Source organism: Saimiri boliviensis, chromosome 11 (assembly GCF_048565385.1).
Source record: "Saimiri boliviensis isolate mSaiBol1 chromosome 11, mSaiBol1.pri, whole genome shotgun sequence".
Taxonomy (NCBI): domain Eukaryota; kingdom Metazoa; phylum Chordata; class Mammalia; order Primates; family Cebidae; genus Saimiri; species Saimiri boliviensis.
The window spans coordinates 67,780,291-67,806,187 of NC_133459.1; the positions used below are offsets into that span (position 1 = coordinate 67,780,291).

General features: G+C 37.1%; 1 protein-coding gene across 10 annotated transcripts in view; it reads left to right on the forward strand.

Annotated features, from left to right (window-relative positions):
- Window positions 1-7,058: 7,058 nt before the first annotated feature.
- Window positions 7,059-25,897, forward strand: part of LRRC7 (leucine rich repeat containing 7) — a 565,757-nt gene continuing 546,918 nt past the window's right edge. For 5 of the 10 annotated variants that reach the window (XM_074381000.1, XM_074381001.1, XM_074381003.1 and 2 more), the window contains exon 1: window positions 8,876-9,114. In XM_074381000.1, coding sequence (XP_074237101.1) covers window positions 9,056-9,114 — 59 coding nt within the window. In that variant the 5' untranslated portion in view covers window positions 8,876-9,055. Of the gene's footprint in view, window positions 8,229-8,875; window positions 9,115-25,897 lie in introns of those variants that run through there. The other 5 variants (XM_039474488.2, XM_074381010.1, XM_074381009.1 and 2 more) reach the window with 3 other exon arrangements.

Below are 25,897 nucleotides of genomic sequence, written 5' to 3' on the forward strand. Positions count from 1 at the left end.
GCTGAAGGCATCACACGACCTGACTTCAAACTATACTACAAGACTACAGTGACCAAAACAGCATGGTACTGGTACAAAAACAGACACATAGACAAATGTAACAGAATAAAGAATTCCGAAGTAAGACTGCACATCTACAACCACCTGATCATTGACCAACCTGACAAAAACAAGCAATGGGCAAAGGATTCCCTATTTAATAAATGGTGCTGGGAGAACTTGCCATATGCAGAAAATTTAAACTGGACCCCTTCCTTACACCTCATAAAAAATTAATTCAAGATGTATTAAAGACTTAAATCTAAAATCCAAAACTATAAAAATTCTAGAGAAAAATCTAGGCAATGCCATTTAGGTTATAGGCATGGGCAAAGATTTCCTGATGAAAACACCAAAAGCAATTGAAATAAAAGCAAAAATTGATAAATGATATTTAATTAAACTAAAGAGCTTCTTCACAGCAAAAGAAACTATAATCAGAGTAAGCAGACAACCTGCACAATGACAGATTTTTTTTTTCAATCTATCTATCTGATAAAGGGCTAATATCCAGCATCTACAAGGAATTTAAACAAATTTACAAGAAAAAAGCATACAGCCCCAATAAAAAGTGGGCAAGGAACATGAACAGATACATCTCAAAAGAAGACATTCATGTGGCCAAAAATCTGAAAAAAAACTCAACATCACTTATCTTTAAAGAAATGCAAATCAAATCCACAATAAGATAACATCTCAGTCAAAATGGCAATTATTAAAGTTGAGAAACAACAGATGCTGCTGAGGTTGCAGAGAAATAGGAATGCTTTTATACTGTTGGTGAGAATGTAAATTTGTTCTACCATTGTGGAAGACAGTGTGGCAATTTCTCAAAGATTTGGAACCAGAAATGCCATTTGACATAGCTATCTCATTACTGGGTATATACCCAAAAGAATATAAATCACTCTATTATATAGATACATGCAGGCCAAGTTCAGTGGCTCACACCTATAATCCCAGCACTTTGGGAGACAGAAGTGGGCAGATCATGAGGTCAGGAGTTCAAGACCAGCCTGACTAATATGGTGAAACCCTGTCTCTACTAAAAATATAAAAATTAGCTAGGTGTGGTGGTGCATGCCTGTAGTCCCAGCTACTTGTGAGGCTGAAGAAGGAGAATCACTTGAACCTGAGAGGCAGAGGTTGCAGTGAGCCAAAATCACACCATTGCACTCCAGCCTGGGTGACAGAGTGAGACTCCATCTCAAAAACAAACAAACGAGAAAATATACATACACATTTATGTTCATTGCAGTACTACTCATAATACTGAAGGCATGAAATCAACCCAAATGCCCATCAATGATAGAATGAATAAAGAAAATGTGGTACATATACAGCATAGAAAACTATGCAGCCATAAAAATGAACAAGATCATGTCCTTTGCAGGGACATGGATGGAGCTGGAAGCCATTATTCAGCAAACTAACACAGGAACAAAAAACCAAACACCACGTATTCTCATTTTTAAGTGGGAGCTGAATGATGAGAACACATGGACACAGGAAGGTGGACAACACACACAGGGGCATGTTGGAGGCAGGAGGTAGAGCATCAGGAAAAATGACTAGTGCATGCTGGTCTTATTACTTTGGCGATGGGTTGATAGGTGCAGCAAATTACTGTGGCACACATTTACCTGTGTAACAAAACTGCACATCCTGCACATGTATCCTGGAACTTAAAATTAAAAATAAAAATTAAGAGCATGCAATTTCTTAATATAATAACACAATTTTAAAATCAGGAAAACTCTAACATGCTTTAACTATGTAATATCCATTTTAGAATGAAAAAAATTAAAAATTTTTATATACCTATAAAATCACCTAGAGATGGCAGAGACTTTCTCAGTATATTTTTATACAATAATGTGGTGATGAAGTTATCTACATAGTTTTAAAAGGTGTATTTCATTCTTGACTAGTCTTTTTATTCAGGTTTTATCAAGATAAACTTTCTGATGAAGTACTGGCATGATAAATTTAGTCTGAAGTTCTTGTGAGACAGAATTGCTAATTTGTTGTAACACTACACAGAACAAGATCTTGTGAAATAACAATCTGTTTTTGTAAGATTTGTGGTGTGAGAAAAATTTTAAAAGCTATTATAAATTTCCACCATGCTTAAAAAGTTATCGTACAAAAAAAAAAAAAAAGGATGAAGGATAGTCAAACATTTTGAAGAACAAGATGAGGCTCCTTGGTCTCCCTAGATATCAATACTGATTATAAAGCTTGAGTAATCAGGACAGTTTTTTTAGTTTTCAATTTGCATAGAATAGAAAGAACAAATTGCATGTCCCAAAAATAAACCAATGAACTGATATATGATACACTATGCAGTGGTGCAAGCACTCATTCCATGGAGAAGAAAGTAGAAAAGAAAAATTAATCCCTACCTCACACTATACAGAGAATCAATTTCAGATGGTTTACAGTCTGAAAGGTAAAACATTAAAATGATAAAGCTTTTGGAATACAATATAGAAAAATGTATTCATAACCTGGGAGGGGAGTATTAAAGATTTTTTCAAACTAGATACAAGCACATCCCATAAAGAAAAGTATTGATAACATTATCCATTAAAGCTTCTTTTCACACCATATGAAGATTGAAAGCCACAGAAGTGATACAACTGGCAGAGGATTTGAATCTAGGCTACACACAAAGACACAGATATACAAATCAAGAAAACCCAATGAAAATTAGTGAAATATATAAATAAGCAATTCATATTGAAAATGTGAGTGGTAAATGAACCTATTAAAAGGTGCTCAACCTCATGAGCAAACAAATGTGAATGCGAACCTTAATAAAGTATCATTTCTCAACCCTTAGACTGGACAACATGAAAATATCTGATAATACCAAGTATTGTCAGCGTGTGAACCAACAAAAACTCTTAAAAATCCTAATAAAACTGTAAGCCATGTGAAAAACAATTTAATATTGACCGTATTATACCCTAAAGCAGAAATCCACTCCTAGGTGATACATAAACTAGAAATATTCTTATGTACATTCATAAAGAGATATAAACAAACATGTTCCCAACAGCATTACTTATAATACTAAAAACTGTCACCAGAATGTGAATATGATGAGTTTATACAATTAACTGTTATGTTGCATTAAAAATCAGTCAACCAGAGTGACATACATGAAGATGAATTATTCTCATTTACATAATGTTGATATTTTAAAAAGCAAAAGCAAGTTGCAAATGAATGCATACTGTATTATTTATATGGGGGTTAACTATGCTAAGCAATACAAAAAAATATTGGTAGTAGTAAAAGTGTATAAAATGCATGAATGTTTAAATGTACAAATAAATATAAAATTTAGAAATGAGATTACCTTTTGTGTATAGGGGAAGGGGATGGACAGAGATAGAGGCACGGGAGAGGAGGCTTCAGTCATATCCATAATGCTTTCTTAATGGGCATGATGAGTATATCAGTGTTCATTGTATTTTTTCATCTTAAACAGGCAAATTAGTGTTTAAAAAATAATAATCCAAATGAATTAAAATCCACAATAAAGAAAAATTTTCTTTAGCTAGGACAGATTGTTAATTTGAGAGGTCAATTTCATAGTAAAATCCCTCTAACAAATTGGTTTGAAGAAAAATCTTAATGACCTACCTCCATTTTCTATTCAGAACCTCCACCTGGCTTTTCAAAAACTAACAACAAAGCATCACTCTTTACCCTTATGGTACCCCACTCATACTGATCCCGTCTTACTAAGCTCTACTGTCTCTGAGGTTTTCAGACCTTCATCTTCATAAATAAAAATTTTGTAATGTTTTCTATGTCCCCAATTACCAGAATCTAATTAAACCAATCCTATTAAGATATTAACAACGCCGGGCGCGGTGGCTCAAGCCTGTAATCCCAGCACTTTGGGAGGCAGAGGCGGGTGGATCACGAGGTCAACAGATCGAGACCATCCTGGTCAACATGGTGAAACCCCGTCTCTACTAAAAATACAAAAAATTAGCTGGGCATGGTGGTGCGTGCCTGTAATCCCAGCTACTCAGGGGGCTGAGGCAGGAGAATTGCCTGAACCCAGGAGGCGGAGGTTGCGGTGAGCCAAGATCGTGCCATTGCACTCCAGCCTGGGTAACAAGAGCGAAACTCCGTCTCAAAAAAAAAAAAAAAAAAAAAAAAAAAAAAAAAGATATTAACAACTCAAAACTAAAAATGTTATCCTCTCTATAAGTAGTTTTATTTTAATGAGTAATTGCCAAAGAGGATATCTTTTAAGACAAGGGTAACATTTCAGGCATCCAAAGAGAAATGTTAGAAGATATTTGGCATCTTTTTGTTTAATATCACCACATGAGTTTTATTTTCAAATAAGGTTAGTCTTTGCTTATCCTAAGAACCATTATTATTTCAAAGATTTTAGTAGTGGGTTGTTCAAAGAAGTTGATTAACAACTTGCAACATTTTATAGCCTTAATGTCTAACCATTTATAGATGTAATATGAACAGCAAATCTGTTAAAACTGCCTTGATCTAAGTTTTAAAATGGTGATAGTTTTTAGTGTTGGACCTCTGCTTGAACAACATCCAGAGGGTATTTTAGCATTCATCTTTCTCCAATTTTTAGACAGTCATCTGCATTTCCAGAGGGTTGATGACAGGGCAGCTTGCAGTTTAAAGACAGCACCTGCATTTACATTTCAATAGTTTCATAATTCTATGAAACCACTGAAATCTCTTCAATATGTTTCGTTTAAATAGTAAAGGTGGCCAGATTTTGTTAAAGATTCAAAAATCTTACAGAAAAAATGGAGCCATTGTATTCAAAGCTTATTCTAAAGAGAATACCTTCTCCTACTTTTTAATGCTGTAATCAAGTTTGTTAAAACCCATAGCCATTAGGTGGACATCTGAAAATATTTAAAATATTTTATCCATTTGATCTTTATGGTCCCAAATCAAGATTCTAGAACAAGATAAAGGGGAAAAGAAGACATGTAATTTGAAATGTGTTATATTGGCACCATCAATTTTTAATTTGGGATTCCAAAAATTATGTTTTTCTCCATTGGAAAGGAATATGTTAGTTTTCACTTAGGAAACTACTTCTACTCATCACACAGAAGGTAACTTCATTGGTAGATATGCTACCTGTTTGCAAGGATCTGCGGTTACTCATAATTGGCTGTGATTTGAAACAGAAGAATTTCTGTCAAATATTTTGATATAAAAGAATGAAGTCTGAAGTTGAAATAAGAAATTTTGGGTTCAAGTGCAGGGCTACTAGATGCCCTTATCAGATGAGCCTTTAAGCACTTCCTATAAGTGTGAATTAGATTATCCACCACCTAGATTTAGGAAAGGATTAAATGAAAGAATATATGTGAAAGTACTGTGTTGATTGTATTCAAAAGAACTGGAAACCCATATAGGACTGCTATAATTGTGTAATTGTTGTGCCAGGTTATTTTGTCAATAGATTTTTAATCAGCCCCTAAAATATTTCATGTCACTCCATCCAGCTGAGACACTGAGATGTGGCAAAATGTTTACAAGGACAACATTGTAGGTGAAAAACATAGAGCACAACAGTGGTCAATTCATAAAATTCTTTTAACAATTTTATTCCATTTCCTTGCTATTTTTCAGAACCCTTTCTTTTGGTGTTTTGTAACACTGTAAAAAATGATCTGGCTTTTCGAAACATACTCCTCTTCCTTTTTATATGCAAATGATGTGAAGCACTGGCAAGGTGTCCTTAAAAGTCAGCCCACCTCCAGGGCACAGATAAAGCGGGCAATAATCCCTCTCGATGTCCTCTGCACATTAGATACCAGTCTCTCAAGTCTCTTTCTAGACTATTTCTAACAGCCAGGAAAGATGATTTTTGACCTTGAAGACTTTGCCATTCCAAAGCTAAGAATACAATTAGGTGTGTTTTCTTTTGGTAAATTGCAAGCTTACATACACCCTAGAGTGGCATTTGAATGCCGTGTACAGTCTTGACTGTGTTCCAGATTACAGAACTGAAAGACAAAATTGTTTCTCCTGTAATAAAGAAACAAAAACCACATAGCCTATATTCCACGAAAGAATACCAGCATAATATATACATTTTCAATTCATCGGATGTGTGTAGAGAATAAAAGTGTAAATATAGGCCGGGCACGGTGGCTCACGCCTGTAATCCCAGCACTTTGGGAGGCTGAGACAAGTGGATCACCTGAGGTCAGGAGTTCGAGACCAGCCTGGGCAACATGGTGAAACCCCGTCTCTACTTAAAATACAAAAAATTAGCCGGATGTGGTGGTGCGCGCCTGTAATCCTAACTACTTGGGAGGCTGAGGCCGGAGAATCGCTTGAACCCGAGAAGCGAAGGTTACGGTGAGCGAGATTGCACCATTGCACTGGGCAACAAGAGAGAAACTCCGTCTCAAAAAAAAAAAAAAAAAAAAAAAAATTGTAAATAGTATTAGCTTCATCAACATGTCTTGCTACTTATGAGACTTTAGAGAAGTGTATGAGAAGAAAGTGTGCGTGCCTTTATTTAAGAGAGTATATATAGAGTGTGTGTGTGTGTGTGTGTGTGTGTGTGTGTGTGTGTGTCAGAGACAGATAATGTTCATGGCAGGAGGAGGGGCGGTGAATAGATGAAGAGAAGTTGGGAAACCCCTTCTCTTTTTGTGCACTTCCAGGGCAGCCGCCGCAACCCCAGAATGAGGAGACGACTTGAGAGCAGGCACAAGGGTCCCTGCGATAACTGGTGTGAAGCGACCTGACGCACAAGCAGAGACTTTTCTCCTTGGCAGTCAACAACCTGCAGCAGGCAAGGCGGGCGGGGGAGGAAACCCCGAGGAGGCGCTCCTGGCCGCCTCTTTGCTGAGATAGCACGAGCAGCTGCCGGAGGAGCCGCAAGCGCAGCCTCACTGAGCTGGTGCGGGTGCAGGGGCGCGCGGGAGGGCGCGCAGGCCGGGAGCCGCTTCTGCCGCCCAGGCGTCCGCGCTGCAGGACGCCGCGCCGCGCTGCCGGAGCGCCTGGGGCTGGCCCGCGAGCGGGAGGAGCCCGCGGCCGCGCTCCGCCCGTAGCTGAGATTCGTGCCACCTGCCTCGAACAACAAGGGAGACAAGAGGAACCCTGAGAGCTCGGCCCCTCGTCCGGTTCTCGAAAAGCAGCCTGTGGTGACTGAGCCTGAAGAAGGCTAGCGTTTCAATTCTCCGCCGGACTGGGATTTTTCTTCTCATAATTTGAGGGAGCCCGAGCAGAGGTCAGAGGGGCGAGGACCTCAAAAAGGGGCCGAGGGCTGTGAACATCGTTACCCCCTCCTATCATTGGGAAATCTGCTTGACATTTTTCACACTTTGAAGCAGCTGCAGCTGGTTTCGTCGGAAAAGGGGGTGGGAAAAAAGAGGGGGGGCGGGGAGAGCGGGGAGACACAGCCAAGAGCCGCGAGCAGCGCCTCCTCGCCTGCCAATCCTGGCACCTGTGCGCCGAGCCACTGCACCGAGGAAGACCCCACTCCGGACGAACACCTGGCTTGAAACTACCGACACCCAGCCCCCGTGCAGCGGGTTCTCGCCGGCGGGACCTGCAGCCGCCCACTCGGGCCACCGCCACCGCCGCCTGCAGCCGCGGAGCGCTCAGCCCCTCCAAGACGCCCGCTGCGCCCTGGCCCCTGGGGATCCTCGCCCTGCACAGGCGCGGCCAGCGGCAGGGGTTGTTACGGAGTTGGGTGCAGGATTCGCCTTTCCTGCTGGTCTCTTCTCCGCCCAGGATTTATTGTCTGTGGAGCCTTCCGGGGGTGGGGAGGGAGCTGCGCCTCCGCCACCGCCGCCGCCGCCGCCGCCGCTGCCGCGGTCGCTAGCGCGGCGCGCAGGGCAGGCTGAGGCTGGGGAGTGGACGCGCTCCTGCCTCCCCCGCCAGCGCTTCGGGCTTCCCCTCGGCCGCTTCCCTCGGGAACCTCTCCAGCCGTCCACCTGAAGGGCACTGGCATCATGGTCTAACGTGACTCCTTCCTGGATTCCCCTCAGTCTCCTGTTCTTCCTACCTTCTACTCCTTCCCTCCTCTCCTCCTCCTTCGAGGACCCTGGCGCCCACTCCACTGCGGACACCTGAACACTTAAGGAATAACCGTTGGCAGCTGCACGGCTACGCTCTCCGGAACCTCATGGGCAGTTTCTCCCGCCGGCGATGTGAGTAGGGCGCGCTCGTTCCGTGGCGGAGGGTGCTGCGGGGGCCCAGCCGCGTGCGGCCGCGGCAACTGTAGGCGCGCGAGGTGTGGGACCCCAGAGGCCGGCCGGGGGCGGTGGGTGGCAGGGTGGGAGGCTTCGACGCTCGCAGGGAGCTGCTCGTGCGGTGGCCTGCGGAGGCGGCGATGATGTGGTAGCTTGCAGAGCATTTGGAAATGGGGTGCTAACCGGGCCGGTGCATGGGAGCACCGAGTAGATTGAGCTGACAAGAGACCTTAAAGGGTTACATACTGCGAAAAGGAAAGGTAAATGTTGGGCGCTGGTGCTGGGACCATTTGTTCAGCTGAAATTAGGTTTAGCTCCTCGTTATTATCTTGGATATCTCCAGTCAGCTTTTTTCCCAGAGGTGTCTGAGGGATGAAGCATGTGTTTGGTCGTGACACACACTCATACTCACACTCACACACACTTGTGGCAGGACGCACTTGTCTCTTTATCTTGGAAGGTGTTGTATCAATGTCTCGATGTCTGTTTGAAAAAATTTGAATTAGAAGATTTTTTTTTTTTTTTTTGTCATTGGATTGAAGGGAAAGGGTGGGGTTTGGGGGGATGGAGGGGACTAAGGAGCATGAAAGACTGGAGGAGGAAAAGAAGTGGGGGAGTGCGTTCCCTGGGAGTCAGGGAGAACCTTGCCTCCCTCCCCATCAGCTAGACAACTCCTGCCCACACATCTCCTTTGTGTGGCACGAGAAGCTGGTGAACCTGCCTATTCCCGATCCAGCCCTGGATCCCCTTGAGGATCTTGCGTCCTCCTCTCCGAGTTATTAAGGATGCAGGACGTGTTTCGGATCCTACGTGGAAAGAGGGAGGGAAGCACATTAGCATTAAGGTAATCATGGCACCCTGGCTCGCGGCGGATTATTAGATTGGCTACCGGTGGTCTCTAGTCTTACTGTTTGCAGAGTCAAGAATGGGGGGTGGGGGTTGGGGGACTGTACGGATTGCCTTTTAAAATAGTGTGACTTCATAATAACGGAGATGGCTGCAAGATTGCTTCCTTACACTACTTCTCGGCCATCAGGGCTGAATAAAGGACCCGCCTCCGCCCTCTCCTCCCACTCTTCCCTGTCTGTCTCTTCCCCATCAAGTCACAAAGCTAGCGGGTTGGGCAAGAGGGTGCAGCGCAAGGCAGGAAAAAGAAGGGGTCACTTTCCCAACTCCCGGGAATCAGCTTCAGAAAGAAACCATCTGCAACTCCCACGTTTCTTTCGAAGTTCTCCTAAAAGGAGATTATTTAAAAAAAAAAAAAAAAAAAAAAAAAAGCAATGGGGGTGGGGACCGGTAAGACACAGGGGTCCTCTACCTGCTTTTTTTGATTACTTTTCCAATACTCTTTCAACATATCGAATTTACCTGCAGTGGTAACTGGGTCAGCAGGTAAATAAATTTGTATCTGTGTATGTCGAAATGTGGCTCTCCTGATGGGTGAAAAGCAATTTTATGTGAGCATATTCTAACCTAAGCGAAATTTCTAAGCACAATAGAGATTTTTATAGCGTGGGCGAGAAGAGTGCATTCCAGCGAAAGCAGGACACGTGATCCCTCCAACGGGAGAGATACAGTATTAAGAACTCGATTTTCTTTGTTCCAGCCTGAGCCTATGAGATGCTCAGCATCCCGATTGCTTAAGTCCTCCTATAAAAGGGGGAAAAATAATAAAGTTGATCGGAGGCGAAATAGAGGGAAAATAAGCAGAGGTAGATATGCGTGAACGGTTTGAAAGCTTCGCCTCTGCCTTTTTTTTTAACAGGCCACCCTTCACCCCCACCCCTTGCTCCAGCCAGCCCCCTATTATTGAAATGAGGCATTTCTTCTGGGAGATGCGGTGAAAAAGTTCTCCAGCCCCTGCACACGTGGGTTCCCCAGCACTTCAGAACCTGCTGTGATTCGCAACAGATTACACCACCTCCCCAGTCCAAGTGTCACGCCTCTATCCAGTTTTTCTTGAATTGGCTTCCTGGACTCTAAGAGAACTACCTCGAGAGATATATATATATATTTATATATATATATATTTATATATATATTTATATATATATGCACACATACATATATACACACACACATACACACACATATACATATATATACATATATATGTATGTATTTTTATAAGACAGTAAAGCAGTGAAGTCTTTACATTTTAGAAATCATTGATTGCACAGGGGGGAAAAAATGGGAAAGTAGGGATGTACAAATGATTTTATTTTTCCTTAACAGTCATAGGACTAAAATATACTGGGAGTGTGTTTAGTGATTGCGTTTGAACTCGTGAAGTGTCTCAGGCCTGTGAAAAATGTCCTGAGGTCAGAATATTTATTGATTTAGTAGAGCTATGACTTGTTTACAACCCAACATTTAGAGTTACCTGACTTGGAGATTTCTTATTTCATTTTTACTGAATGTTTTATAATCCATCTTACTAGGCTAAAGTTTTTTAAAGTAGATTATTTATATTAATGCTGCATTGCATCATACTAATATGTAATGATAAGGAAAACAGTCAATTTTCATAACTTATGAGGTGAGAATTCTTTATACATTTTTAAGAAAAAAAATTGACTATCCAAGAAAAAATGTGTACTTACCATGGTAACACTTTCTACATCACGTGTCACTGCACATATGTGGCTTCAGAATTAGAAACAACTTCATAAAGAAACCTGGTCCAATTGCAGTAGCCATGTTTTATTCAGAATTTTAGTGCAGCTTTGGGCTGGCATTATCATTTTCTCAATTAAATTCTTATTCCACTTTCTTTGATAAGCTTTTAATTTTTCTAATTCTTTTATAAAATACTGAACATAAGCTTGCAGTGTTGTGTGTCTGCATTTTTGTTTGCTTTGGATTTCAAAACTTTATGAAGATATAAATTAACATGCATTTTATTGCTTATGAAAGTAATAAACTATATTATCTACATGATGTTCATTCCAAGGGATACTTCCAGATCTCTGTCATATCAGTACATAGTACATGATTAAATATTTGATATAAAAACCTGGTCTTGTTAATCACAACTTTAAAACATTCACTTTTTAGAACAGGTAAAATATTGATGTTAGCTTTTAATTGATGTATCAAAATTACATCTATGCATACTAAAATTTTATTTCTGAATGAGTATAGCCCTACTATACGAAGGAATCACTCATTCCATGATATTATAACTTCATTTCTTACCCAGATAAAGAGTACACAAAGAATAATCAATTGTTGATAAATTATCATCTGAATTATTTATGGATTCTTACTGCCTTTTGTTCACATAAATTATTTCACAGTTTTTTTGAAAAATTTATTTCAAACATATATGCTGTTGAACAAAACAGTTATAATAGCCACACTATCATCGAAAGACATTGGTGTATTTTGTGTCTCTACTAACAAGGCTGCTTTGCAAAGTATCATCCACATTCTTTTTTGGAGCCATGTAAATTTGCAGGATGACTTTGGGGGAATGTTAATTCAAATCTGTGCATAGAACAGACTTTTTTTTTTTTATGACTGGCTGACTTACCATTAAGTAATTTCTATTGCCAAGGAACAATATCATTGGAGATGACTCTAGGCTCTTTGGAGAATCTTGAAGTTTTCACTCTGAATTTCTTTAGTTTAGTAGTCAACATACATCTTCAATAGAGACTCTTCAATGTTACAACATTAAAAATATGTAATTTTAATATAAAGATAGCAATTTGAACCTATAATGTAGCAAATTATATTCTGAGGAAACAAAAAAGCAAAAGGAGATTCATAGACAGGCTTTACATATGTTTTAAAAAACTGATTTGTGAATTGTCAGTAAAAACTCAAAATGAAAAGTGGCACTATAAATCAACAATGTTTGGATGACAGTTGCCACAAATGAATAGTATATTTTCTTTATGAGGTTTTTAACCATGTTATTTATGTGACTCAGGTTTGAATCATTAGAAATAATCACATTTATAGAAACGACTGTAGAGTATTACCCTGAGATAGTGAAAGATGAGTAAGAAAAACTTAGGTACATCCAGAATTCATATGTAATCTTAGGTAATAAGCTGCTTTTAACAAGATAAAATAGAGGTGGCAATGATTACTATTTTATAACTGTAGGACATACCAAATAGGACAAAGAGGTATATGAACTGTGGTTTGGAAATTTTAGAAGAGTGAAGTATAAACTTTTTGTACAGAATTAGTTTTTCTGTAGTAATGTGGGGGAAGATGTGTGTGTGTGGTTGTGTTTAGTGATAGCATAGTATAATTATGTATATTATATAATGGTATAATTAAAGGCATGCTATTTAAATAAATATATCTATTTCCTATCTCAGAATAAAGTGAATATGCTCAGAAATCCATGAGCATCGCTTGTCATGTTACTTCCTTGACCATAGTACCTGAACTGTAATCATAATTATAAGTTACCACTTGCTAAACTCCTACCATGAGTCTGGGTGCCTTACTTCAAAATAATCCTACAGGAAACATGATTATCACCATTTTCAAGATTAGAAAACTGAGGCTCAAAGACAGCAACTGGCTAATCCATGCCACATGGAAAGTGATGGGCTAAGATTTAAGCATAGATTTGGCTTCAAAGATTTCATCTTTCTCCATTGCGTGCTCTCTCCTTCATGATATAAATTGAAGTTCAGTAAATAATTGAAACCTGTAGATTACAGAAGTTTTTCCTGGTGTACAAAGAAAAATTAAGATTTTGAACCAGCTTTTCAAAGCTGCGTATTTGGCAATAATACACCATAATGCTTTTTATTTTTTAACTATTATTTCACATAGGTATAGAAAATACTGTTGCTTATTATCCTGGAATAATTCATTCATGACAGAAATATTAATCTAGTAGAATCTGTCATACAAAAGTACATTATGGAAGTTTTCAATAAAGCAAATTTCAAGTCAATAGCTGTCACATCTATTTTGAAACTATGATGATACACTTGATAATTAAGCCTCTGGGGAGGCATCCTATATGCTAATTAAATTATTAATCATAATAGAAACATTATCATTTGTCATTCAAAGACATGGGAAAAGCATTAAATACATTAATAACCCAAAGGATTTCCTGTGTATACTCATTCTCATTTTATTGTTCATTGTTTAATAAACTACTTAAAATCTCTATATAAAATATTATTTTACTTCAATATATGTGAAAGGAATAGTAGTTGTCTGGAAGAAGCATTGGAATGTCTAGTACCATTGACATGATCTGTTTAAATATTTTATCAATGGAGTAGTTGTTTACATTGTTTAAATAATTCATTTATAGGCTTCTTAAAGATGCAGTTTCTTCAGTTGTGCCAGGATATTTTTGCTGTATATGAAGTTCAGTAAGGTTAAAAGCATATTTAACACCAGGGGATAGGTATGCCCAAGGTAGTATCATAACAAATTGCTTCAGTTAAAAGCAATGGAGCTGGAGGCTACTTGTGTGTGTGTGGCAGGGTGGGTCAGATGAGGGAGATACTTAAAATTTTGTGGTACTCAACAGGTAAAGTAGTAAGAGAAAAAGTGAGAAGCTATTGATTTCAATTATAGGAAAGAGGTAGCTGACCTTAAACTGATAGCATAAGTACTATCATTACCATGAAATTGTCATTGGTAAAAAGAAATGGTACCATGGAAAACAGAAAAACAGAGCTAACAGAGGAAAATATGGGACAAACAGTTGGAAAAGTGCTGTTAGACAAGCCACTGAGAAACTACAGGATTTTATATTATTATATTGAAAAAGAAGGATACTTCAGTGTAGTGGCTAATTACTTTATAGATGTTGGGCTGTATTTTCAAGTTATTCAATAATGGAGGAAAGGTAAGAAATGAAGCTTATTAAGATAGTGCCTAATTATTATGAAGACATTTGTTGCACAAAAAAGGTAAGTAATGGACAGAAAGCTAAAATATGCCCGCTGAACTTAAAGAATTAACGTCACAGTTGGTTTCACTAAAACAATTAAAAATTCCAAATAATAGGCTTCTTAAATGCTAATTACTTAAGTGTTCTGCATCAAAAGTATTCATCATTGTAGTTCTTACCACCAGTAGGCACCTTGCAGAGCCATGTTGGATGGAGATATACCTTGGACCACATATTTTGAGTACTCATAATATTAAATAGTTACTCTCCAGTGTTATTCTGATCAGTGTAATTCAAGACATTAAAAAAATTCTTCCCCATATCAAGTGTGATTAATTTCTTAAGACAATTATGAAAGCTATTGTAATTAAATCAAATACCTAGTTAAACTTACAGTGAGTGTTAAATATTAGTGAAGTCCTTAGGGTGATATCTTATTGTTGAACACTGGGCACACCACACACATACACACACAGCTGTAACTGTTCTATTTCACAATACACATGCACACACACACATAGCTGTAATCTTACTATTTCAGGAGTTTACAACACTTCAGAGCTGGAAAGGAATTTAGAGGTTAGAGGATCTCATTTTATAAAAAGAGGAAACTGAGGCCCCACTGAGTTTACTTTCTTGCTGAGGGTCACCCAGCTGTTAATGGGAGAAATAGCAATAGAACCAGGTCTCGTGGCTCCCACTGTCTGCCAGTAAAACCACACCCTTGGAACTGTTGGAGTCTCTTATACCCAAGCAAAGTAGGAGAGAGAAAGGAAATTTAATTGAATAGATCCAATTAATATAGCTAGTCAATTTGATGACACTATCCAAAAAACATCTCTTTTCATTTAATGTTTGGCCTGAATTTCAATCTGGGTTTAATTTTTGGCCTGAATTATACCCTGAGTTTTTATTTGGCTTAAGCGTTTTGGACAATTGCCTTATCCTCCACTTTAACTTGACTGTCTAGGCAGACTCCCGTGCTATAAATTTAACATATATCAAGTATTCTATTTTTAAAAAGATCTTTATTTAAGAAATATGGAATTAATTTTTACTAATATTGAAGCATTTTAAATTTAGATTCTATAGTCTTTCTAAAATATTAAAATTAATATGTTCTTTTGGAATTATTGATCTTTTTAGGATAATGCCAGCTAAATGAATGTTGGATAATGAAGAAACGTTCAATTCATTTTAAATAAATTACTTACCTTCTAAATTTGCTAATTTTATTAGAGGTCACCAGTGAGGTTTTTTTTTTACCAAAAAAACAAGAAGGATTTTAAGTGCTGTTAGGGCTTTCTATAAACTATTACTTTAAATATTGATTAGGAAAACAGTCTAATTGGGAAAATAAAATATAATACAGTTGGAATTTGTAAAACACTTATTTTTGAGAAAATTTTTGCATTATTAAGTTACATTTTGGGTTGGGTATAGTGGCTTGTGACTATAATCCAGCACTTAGGGAGGCTGAGTCAGAAGGATCTTTTGAGTCAAAGAGCATGAGACCAACCTGCACGATATAGTGATACGTCGTAGCTACATTAAAAAAAAAATTATCTAAGGGTGGTGGTGCTCACTTGTAGTCCCAGTTACTCAGGAGGCTGAAGTGGGAAGATCACTTTAGCTTACAAGGCAGAGGTTGCAGTGAGTTGAGATCACGCTACTGTACTCCAGACTTGCTGATAGAGTGAGACTCTGTCTCAAAAAAAAAAAAAAAGGGTTACTTTGGAAGGTCCTTTGAAACAGTAAGATCCTTCCTTCATCCAAATATCTGGTTATACACCTGTTATGACTTAGTTCTTCTGTTACAAGACAAATTTGAATTAAGTGTTTCATTTATATTTTTTCTAATGCTGAAATTCTTAGTCCACAGTATCTAGAAGCTTTGATTCCTGATAAGGCAAGATGTTTTATAACCCACAAGCAAACCATATTAGCAATTATTATAAATCATTTCTGAAATTAGGGCATAAATCTCTTAAACTGTGTATTTGGATTATAAACAATGAACTGTAGAAATATTTACAAGTAAAAGTTTTGATTAAACAAGGTATCTACATACCTACACAATCCCATCTAATAACCCTCTTTAAAAGACATAACTCCTTAGTAAAAAAATGTTTTAAATTGAAGAAACACCATGATGACTAAATGAATACATCACACATCAGCACATTAGCTATGCTTTTCATTTGTAGAATAGTTCTTACTCACGCCAGCTTTCAGTGTACTGTTCAGAGGCTCGTGGGTGTGATAGAACGGAACATATTTCTGCATCTATGAATATAATCCCACGCACCATTTTACATGACAAAATCTAACTGTTCTCAGTCTAGGTGTTAACAGTAAGACAAGATGTCAACCTCTCCCAGTCCAGGGTTTGAATTACTCCATAATAATACCTGTTTTATCTTTTGCACTATCTAATTTTATTTAACAAGAAGTTATTTACACATGTAATGTAAGGAGAAAGGATGTTTTTTGTTTGCTTGCTTCTTGAGCCTTGTCGTATCTAAGGTTTGCTTCCTGCAGACAAAAAGTAAGCCACTGAAACTCAAACATGGTAGATGTCAATATGGGATGTGAACACAGGAGGCTGGATACAAAGATGATGCTTTTTGTATTTTGGTACAGGAAGAAACTACTAGAAACAACTATGCATGTTTAAATTCCATATCATAATAATGTGTAAATTTATCCATAATTTGTGTAAGGGAATATGTTGTTGATCTCCTTCCCGTCTTTCCTAGTAGAATTTCTTTATGTAATCATGTGTGAAAAATAGAGAAAAATGCATGAAAAAAGTTGTATTTTAGTTCTGGTACATGGATGAATACTTCCTTGTTTTAAATGTCACTTAATGGTTTTAATATTATGGCTTAACAATGGAAAAAATAGCATATTTTAGTGTAGAAGATAGAAACTTTATTAAGTGTCAAGAGTTATAATCTAATGAAGTCACATAATAAAACATAATAGTTTCTAGTATTTATATTAAAAAGGAAGGTAACAAAAAACCCTAAAGTGTTACTTGGGTTTTGTACTATCTTCTGGATGTGAGCCAAGTGAGAAATTTACCCTCACACTAAGATCATCATTAAATTGAATATGAATATAGTTTAATGAAACTTTAGAATCCCTTGGTTACATTCTTCACATATCTCTTTTAAAAACATTAAAAAGGTTAAACCTTTAAATTGTATGATTTATATGATCACACAAAGTTCACTTTATATTGGATATTTTTAGAATACTTAAATAAATGGACCATTCATTCATTCCCAGCATCACTGTTTAAATAATTATTTAAATGACTGTTTCCCAAAGCAGCACATATGTAGAGACTCACTAGATATTTTATCCCAAGCAAACTAGCTCACAGCCTGGTGCAGAAAAAGATCCATGTTGTGTGAATGAATGGTTCAGTGAATGAATTGTTGCAGTTATTCTTCTGACTTCCTCTAAATGACTCTTGAAGCCATTAGAACGGTTCCCCTCAATTTCTCCTCCTCCTCCTTGCTGAGAACATCATGAGATTGTATTCCCAGCCATAGCCATATGACTTGCTTTGGTTGAGGCAATCAGAACAAAAGGTAAGGAGTATCTCTCTCTCTCTCCCTCTCTCTCTCTCTCTCTCTCTCTCTCTCTCTCTCTCTCTCTCTCTTTTTGTAGAGCCAGCATCTTGCCATAGCAATCTTACCACTTTGGCCTCCCAAAGTGTCAGGTTTATAGGGATAAGCCACTGCATCTGATCTAAATAGAAGTGTTTATGACCCAGTGCACTGTTTGCTCTTTCTCTGATATAGTAATTGCGGAAGCACATGTCATGATAGAGCCTCCATAGTCCTTGTCCATGAATAACTACACTAAATGCAGTCTTCCTGGCACATATGTATTTGACATGTCATGTGAGAAAGAAATAAAGCATTGGTATGCTGGGATTTGGGGAGTTGTTTGTTAATAGAGAATAACCTCCTCCCTCTTGCTCAAATATATTGAGTTTGAGAGACAAAGTATAAGTGGAATCCTATTCTATTAAAAGTAGAATCCTGATGTCCAGTTTACAATGTCACAACTACAGAAATAAGCATGCCACTAATTTGGATCATAATATAAAAATATATTACATTTTATGACTGATAAAAGATAATTTTTAAGGAAGCCATTATTTAATACATAAAGATGTTATTTAAAAGATAAAGAGATCAACCTATTTGAGAAAATTTTTTAAGTCTTAAGCACTTTGACTTTCTCAGTTGGTAACTTTGTGCACAAGCATATTTTAATACACCAGAATCTAAGAACTACATTAGTGTTCTTGTGCAGCTTAGGAGCGGCTCCTCAGATTTGTAAACAAATCAGAGAAACCAGGATGAAATATATTTTCTCATTCTGTATATTGTTGGGAGAACTTTTATAATAAAAATCTACTGTATGTACTGGAATCTGCAACATTTTTCTGTCTAATAAATTTTACTAAGTTCTCAGCTGCATTCATTCATCCTAAATATTTACTGTGTGTCAGGCCTTGTGTTAGGCATGGCTGAGTACAAACCTGGTCTCTGATTTCATGGAGTTTACAGTCTAATGATATAAACAGACTTTAACCAAATTATTATTTGGTTAAGATAATAATCATATATCTAGGGATATATGATTACAAATTATGATAAAACCTAAGAATAAAGAGACCAAGGTACTTAAGTGAATATTTTGAATTTCTGAGAATAAGTAGCATCTTTGATGAACTGCTATTTAAATAAAACCTCCAAGATGATAGAAGTTAGCCAGACAAAGAGAACAGAATTCTAGGCAAGGCAAATGGCAAATGCAAAAGCTTTAAATCAGAAGAGGAGGATGAAGATGGCACATTGGAGGGCAATGTGATTGACAGGAGGTCAATGTGATGGGACATGGGGAGCAGGGGAAGACTGGCATGATATCAGGCAAACATGAGCCAGACATCCAAGGACTTACTGACAAAGTTAAGAATTAGTTTATCCTATACATTCTGTGCAAAGTCATTAAGCATTTATAAACACAAACGTGGTGTGAAGTGATTGACAGTTTTAAATGATTACTTGGGCTGCTATGTTTACATAGCTTCTACTTAGACAAAGGTCAGAGAGGAAAAAGGGATTCATGAATTGGGACATGTTTACGATGAGTTGGGCAATAAATTATCTTGGACTAGAATTTTGGTCGTGGAAGTGGAAAGAGATAGATGGAAGTGAAATAAGCTTTGTAGAAGACATTGGATTCATTGCTGAATTGATAGTAGGTGAGGGCTAATGAAGGAATGTGTGGTGTCAAGGATCATTCCAAGATTTCTGGCATAAGAAACTGGATACATATAGGTACAATTTGTTGACTGGAGAATCTGGAGAGGGAACTAATTTATTCATGTATAACTAGAACATAGATAGAATGAAGGAAACTGAATTACACTGACATATTGAAGCAGCATCAACTTATATAAACACTTATTCCTATATAAAATTACTGGAAATGAATTGAAAATTTCTATAGGGAAAAATAATTAAAAGCTCTTTTTAAGAAAAAAGTGTTTAAATACATGAAAATTTGATATACATTAGAGTGACTCACTTTATATTGCTATCTTGGCTTTAATTATTTTTTTGGCATAAATACAAATACATACCCATTTTTCTTCATACTAATTTCTTCCATTTTTACTCATTATGCTTTACAGTTTGGAAGGGCAATCTACTGCTGGTCCTTTTATACTTGGATTCCTAAGATGAGTGGAAGAGTAGAAACCATTGATAGAATTTATTTTAAGCCACACATCTCAAGCACTTCCTTAGCCTCTTGCAGCACTGCAGCTACCAAGGGATCCATGCTGTGGGATTCTCTGGGCAAGGATATACCCATTTGCAATTTGCCCCATATGTGGTACCTTTTCCTAGAGCTCTTCATCTTCAGAATTTTTCACTGCTGAGTTCTGTCATTTGAGACATGCTGTAAATTCTTGCCCAGAGGTTGTAAAATAAGTAGAATGAGAATCCCTTACTCATGGATGCATAATCTAGGAATGTCCTTAGCTGGAAATAAAATAAATATTAATGATTAGAAGCGTAACTGAGATACTTATTTTACCCTTTCTTTCAGTTAGCTTTTGCAGTGGTAATTATAATCTCAAAACATCTCAGTGGCTTACATCACAAACCTTCATTTCTCCCCTACAGACATGTGGGACAGCAACTCCACTCGGCTCTCTTTACTCAGTGTTCTCACTCCAGGATCCCGGCTGAAGGGGCAGCCTTCATCTCAGATGTGCTGTTTTCCTGGTAAAGGATAGGAGCAGGAGGCCACACTGACCGACTAAAGTTCAATGAAAGCTTCTGCTCACACATAGCATATTTTATGTCCATTTGCATTCCATTGGCCAAAACAAGTCACATAACCAGTCCTGGCATGGCAAGGGATCAAATGGTTAAGCATCTGTCTGGCATAAGCAGCTCAGTGATGCCATCAGGAATGCCAACCTATTCCAAATCTTTATTTCTTTAGTACTAGTTTAGCACTTATACTTTAAAAGATAGTTTTTTCCTTCTTAACATAACTGCCTCTGAGTGGACTGGCATCAACATAGTGGCAGTAATGGATTCCAGCTGTTGAGTTCCCTGGGTTTCTTCCTTGGCTCTTGTTATTCTGGCCACCATGCAATTCTGTTTAATGCAGTTATGAGTATGTTTTGATGTTTTTTCTTTTTTGATTAGCTTGAAATGTATCGTACAAATTTCTCAGGTAAATTACTTTTGCCATATTTTCCTAAGTTATAAGACATTTGGGGAAAAATAACATTTATATTAAAATTTAGATATTAATCTAAATATCTAATATCTAAACAAATCAGTTTTAGCTTTGAGAAACAGTTTCTTTCAAGCATTGAAGTTTAGTTATAAAATAAAATTTTATTTTCTTATAATATCTGGAGGATTTATGGACCATTTTATATTTTAGGAATGGACATACTTAAGAATTTTTGAGATAACTATCAATTCATAAAGCCAAAATTCCCTTTCATATTCAAAACCTTATATATATATTATTTTTGTTCTGATCTACTGTATCTAAAACTTTGGATTATAACTATTTAACTATATTTTAAACATAAATTTTCTGTTTTGTTAATAAATGGAATCACTAAAATTTTGAATATATCTAATTAAATTCTTCAGAAGTAAATTAGATTATTTATGTTACCCTACTTCCTTATGTGTTCTTTGGAAACTAGTTGGACTCCTACTTTCAAGGATAACACAGTCACCACTATATTAGTGGTTTTCAAACATTTTTATAATTGTGGACTGTTTTCATCCGGTAAAACATTACAAAGAATTCCAATACATAAAACAGAGACAAGTAAGACTGCTGTGTTTAAAATGACTATGTTTTATGTTCAAGAATTATTGTGCCAATGTATAATTATTTTATAATTTCTCACTTCCGCTTTTAACAGAAAAACAACTTACCCCCAATTGGGGAAATGATATAAAAATATAGGCATTATTTGTTATTTTCAGCTACAGATTTGCCAACAAACTTGAGGTTGAGCAAAGTCATTTGAATGTTTTATGGGTACAAAAAGGGTTGCATTGCACTATCAATTTTTTTTCTTTGATTGACAAAGTGTGATATTATCCACACAAAGACTTTCTGAGGGCTTCATTTTATCACACCAATTATCAGTATGTATGCAAGGCCTCTCCAAGACAGAAAGGTATTTGAGACTGCCAGTTCTGCCTCTTAATGAATATCTTGTGTGCCCAGCTAAATAAGCAAAACGGCAGAGAAAAACGCAACTCTAGGGTAATCTGCGGCAGATGAAAAGACTTACTCATTTTGATGAATATGGCTCATTAGGATGGCTGGTTTTGTACTTGTCAATGCTTGGAATTGCTTACTTGTCTCATCCTAAATATCCAGTTGACATCGGCTATAGTTTTGTGAAAGTGAACGCCAGACTGATCAGCAAAATATAGTTTCATAGGCAAAGGTGGAAAGGATGATTATTTCCTTAATATTTATTTCTCTGTTAGCCCATTAGACAAAAATATTTGAGGTTATTTTGGAGGGGTCTTCTAGAAGACTTAGAAGTTTTATTAGTCTTTGTTGCCTAACCTATGTTACTACATTGCCATCTGCTACCCTGGCCTTCAAACTTTTATTTTATCAAATATCTCTCAAAATTGTATTTTGTCAACATCTGTGGTTTAGTGGCATGCATAGTTGAATTTTTGTAAGACCAAAGATATGGATTTAAAATTGTTTTCCATTATTTTGTAGCTAAGTGACCTCAGAAAACTTATTTTAACTCTCTATATCATAACTTATCCTTAAAGTGAACATAGTATACATCTAATATAAATATTGTGATGATTAATTTAATTAAGAAAAGCAATCTGATACACTATTACCTTAATACTTTAGAAATAATATTTTAGATATGCAAATTGGATCATCTTACCTCTTTCTCAATTAAAACAATTTATTGATTTGCAATTTCTTTGGGGATAAAGACCAAAATTCATGTTTTCCTATAAGGTATAGGAAATCACATGTTTATATATGTTTATATGAGATCATCATGCATTTCTATGAATACCTATGAGTCTAGCTATTATATACACTCCAACCTCACTTTCTCAGTGTCCACAAACATGAGCGTGAGTGTTCTTTCAGCCTAGAAAAAGCCTTGTTTCCGACCACCTCAGGGCCTTTGCATATGTTGTTCCCATTAATTACTCTTTTTACCTAGTTAACTCCTATTTTATCTTCCTATTTCAACATAGTTATCACTTTCTCGAAGACACCTCTGCTTTCATCTTCTCTTTTGACACTGTACATATAGCAGAATGTTATACAAAATGTTCCATCCATGTTCATTGATTGTAAACTGCTAGACTGATACAGTTGTATCTTCCTGATATTTTGAAATGCTTTATCTCAAACATTTACCAAACTACTTCAAAATGAATTTGTATTTAAATGAAATAAAATGAGAAAAAAGAAGCCAGTATTTATTGTGGACCTACTCCTATTTGAGGAACTCATCCAGGCATAATACATATTTTTTTCTTTGTATAATCCTCATCATATTAACTCTGAGAAAATATGATTTTTAGCAAAATAAATATATAATGATTAAAGATCTTTGTGCCAATTCAAGGAGGAAAAGGGAAGCAGATACAATTTACAGACTAATAAAGTACATTTTTCTTTTGTTGAAGAGCTAGAGGAATACAGGAAAGTTTTATTACATCATGTACTTTAGAATATTCAGATCTTTCCAAAGATATCTTTACCATTTGCATACATTAGGCTAGATGAAATTTAAAGCTACTAAAAAGTTGATAAATAGTACATATCTTGCACATAGTATTTTACAAGTTGTGTCATTATTATGAAAATAATTCCCATCATATGTATAAGTATCTATGATGCCAATACTAACGTGCACCATGAACACAAAAAGAGATACTTTGAAAGAGTCTGCAGATGTCAAGAATAAGTTGTGAGCTATCACAGTAAACATTTCTTGGAAGTACAACATGTGATAAAACATTTTCAACCTGTTAAATGTGGGCCACTGACCCTGTCAAAATGACACAGCCAGCCACCGGTGAGTTCAGAAAGAACTACATAAACTATTACCAAGAAATATATTCTTTTAAGACTTTTAATTAGCAAAATGTTCCATTGTTTATCTTAAACATTGTACAAAATAATGCTTTTGCTTATTTTATGCCACAGATGAAATCGGCTACTAAAAATCTGGCTTACAAAAATGATTCTTAAAATGGAGAAACTACAGATTTTTGTAAATCTGTAAAGAACTGAGATTTACTGTAGCCTAAAATCTACTGTTGTTAAATAGTGGAAGTACCAAGAGCTAGTCTGACATTCAGCCAGCCTTGCTATTTCCAGATGTTAGAGGAGAAGTCAATATTTTAAATGTTCATCAATTTAAAATATTGATCTACTTACAAGATTTTTCTTTCCTTGTCCTTCCTTCCCTATGTGTAAGAACTTAAATATTATTGTAATTTGTCTCTCTGACTTTAGTCTCTCTCACCATCTGTCAAACTGATCTTCGTAAATGCCTTCTTTGTAGAATTAATTTTCCTTTTAGAAGATGCCCGATAGTTCCCCCTGACTTATAAAAAGTCTTATTTTGCCAAGGGGAGCAGGGACAGACAACTTTATTGATGGTACAGGGCAAAGTGGGGCTCCCTAAGCCTCTTTGAGTCTTCAGGGTGTCTGACATAAAAACTGAGTTGGATAGATTCTCAGTGTGGTGGGGAGCTGATTGCAACAGGGACTTGTCAGCAGCTAAGGGCCTCTCTCTCTTTTTCTTGTGCTGTCGCTAAGGCTGGAATCCTGGGGGCTCTTACTACTTCGAGGCCATGTGGACCATGAGTTCTACTACCCTGTTACTGTAGCCAAATTCATTTTCATACCAGGAAATGAGCTTGACAAAGTGGTTGTTGAAGGCAATGTGAGCCCCAGGGACTAAAGGGGGAAGAGTGAGTGTCACTGTTGGCAGGAGAGGAGACAAGCTGATACTCAGTATAGCACAGGATACCCTGGAAGGAGCCCTCTGTTACTTGCATGTGATCGTATTTGGGAGGTTTCTCCAGATGGCAGATCAGGTTAACAACTCAAACATTGTCAGTGGGGACATGGAAGGCCATGCCAGTGAGTTTCCCATTCAGCTCAGGGCTGACTTTGCCCATAGCCTTGGCAGTGCCAGTAGGTTCAGGTATGATGTTGCAGAGAGCCCTGCAGCTGTCATAACATAGCATCCCAGAGATGCCATTCAGGGTCTTCCAGGTGGTGGTGATGGCATGGAATGGGGTAATGAGTCCTTCCACAACACCAAAGTCCTGATTTCTTAAGTTGACGTTCACAAGCCTTCAATTCCACTTTCAATATTCCTTGAAAGAGACATTGTATTGTAGTAGGCAGGACACTCACTGGCTGTGGAGTCTCACCGATTTTCTGTTCTACTGCTTCCCAGTAAGCTGTAAGCTTATCAGCCAAGTACTTCCTCCATTCCCCTCTGATCTTCAGTTTCCCCTTCTGTAAAGAGGAACAACTGCAATCATAATTATAAATTCCCTCATAGGATTGTTTTGAAGACAACGTAAAGGTGACATATACAAAGTAACAAGTAAGGGGACTAGCACTATTCGTTAAGAATTCATAAATGCTATACCTCATACCATTTGCTTTATTAAATTTCTTCTTCCCTTAAAGTACCAGTAGATTGCTCAAAGTCACAGTAAAATATATGTCCTATTGATTATAAATATAGAATGTTAAGAGAGGCGGCATGGGATTTGTGGTGAGGAGCAACAGCTCCAAGTTCATCTGGGTCTGAAATGGGCTCTAGCTCTGCCTCTTCCTAGTTGTGAGACTATGGACAAGTTAGTCTCTATAAGCCTCATTTTTTGTTCTGTAAAATATACAAAGTAATCCTGTTCTAATAGAGTATTGAGAGGGAGAATTCAGTGAGGTACTGCATACCATTTACTTAATTCTAGTATCTGTTGATAACTCTTATTTATTATTACCATAGTTGAAAAACGAAATAAATCTTTTCAGCTAAATAGACATCAGTGTCAATTTTTAAAATTGAACTATTGATGTAAAAAGGCATTTTACCGAAGTCTATTCTAGGCATTTTTAGTGTTATTTAAGG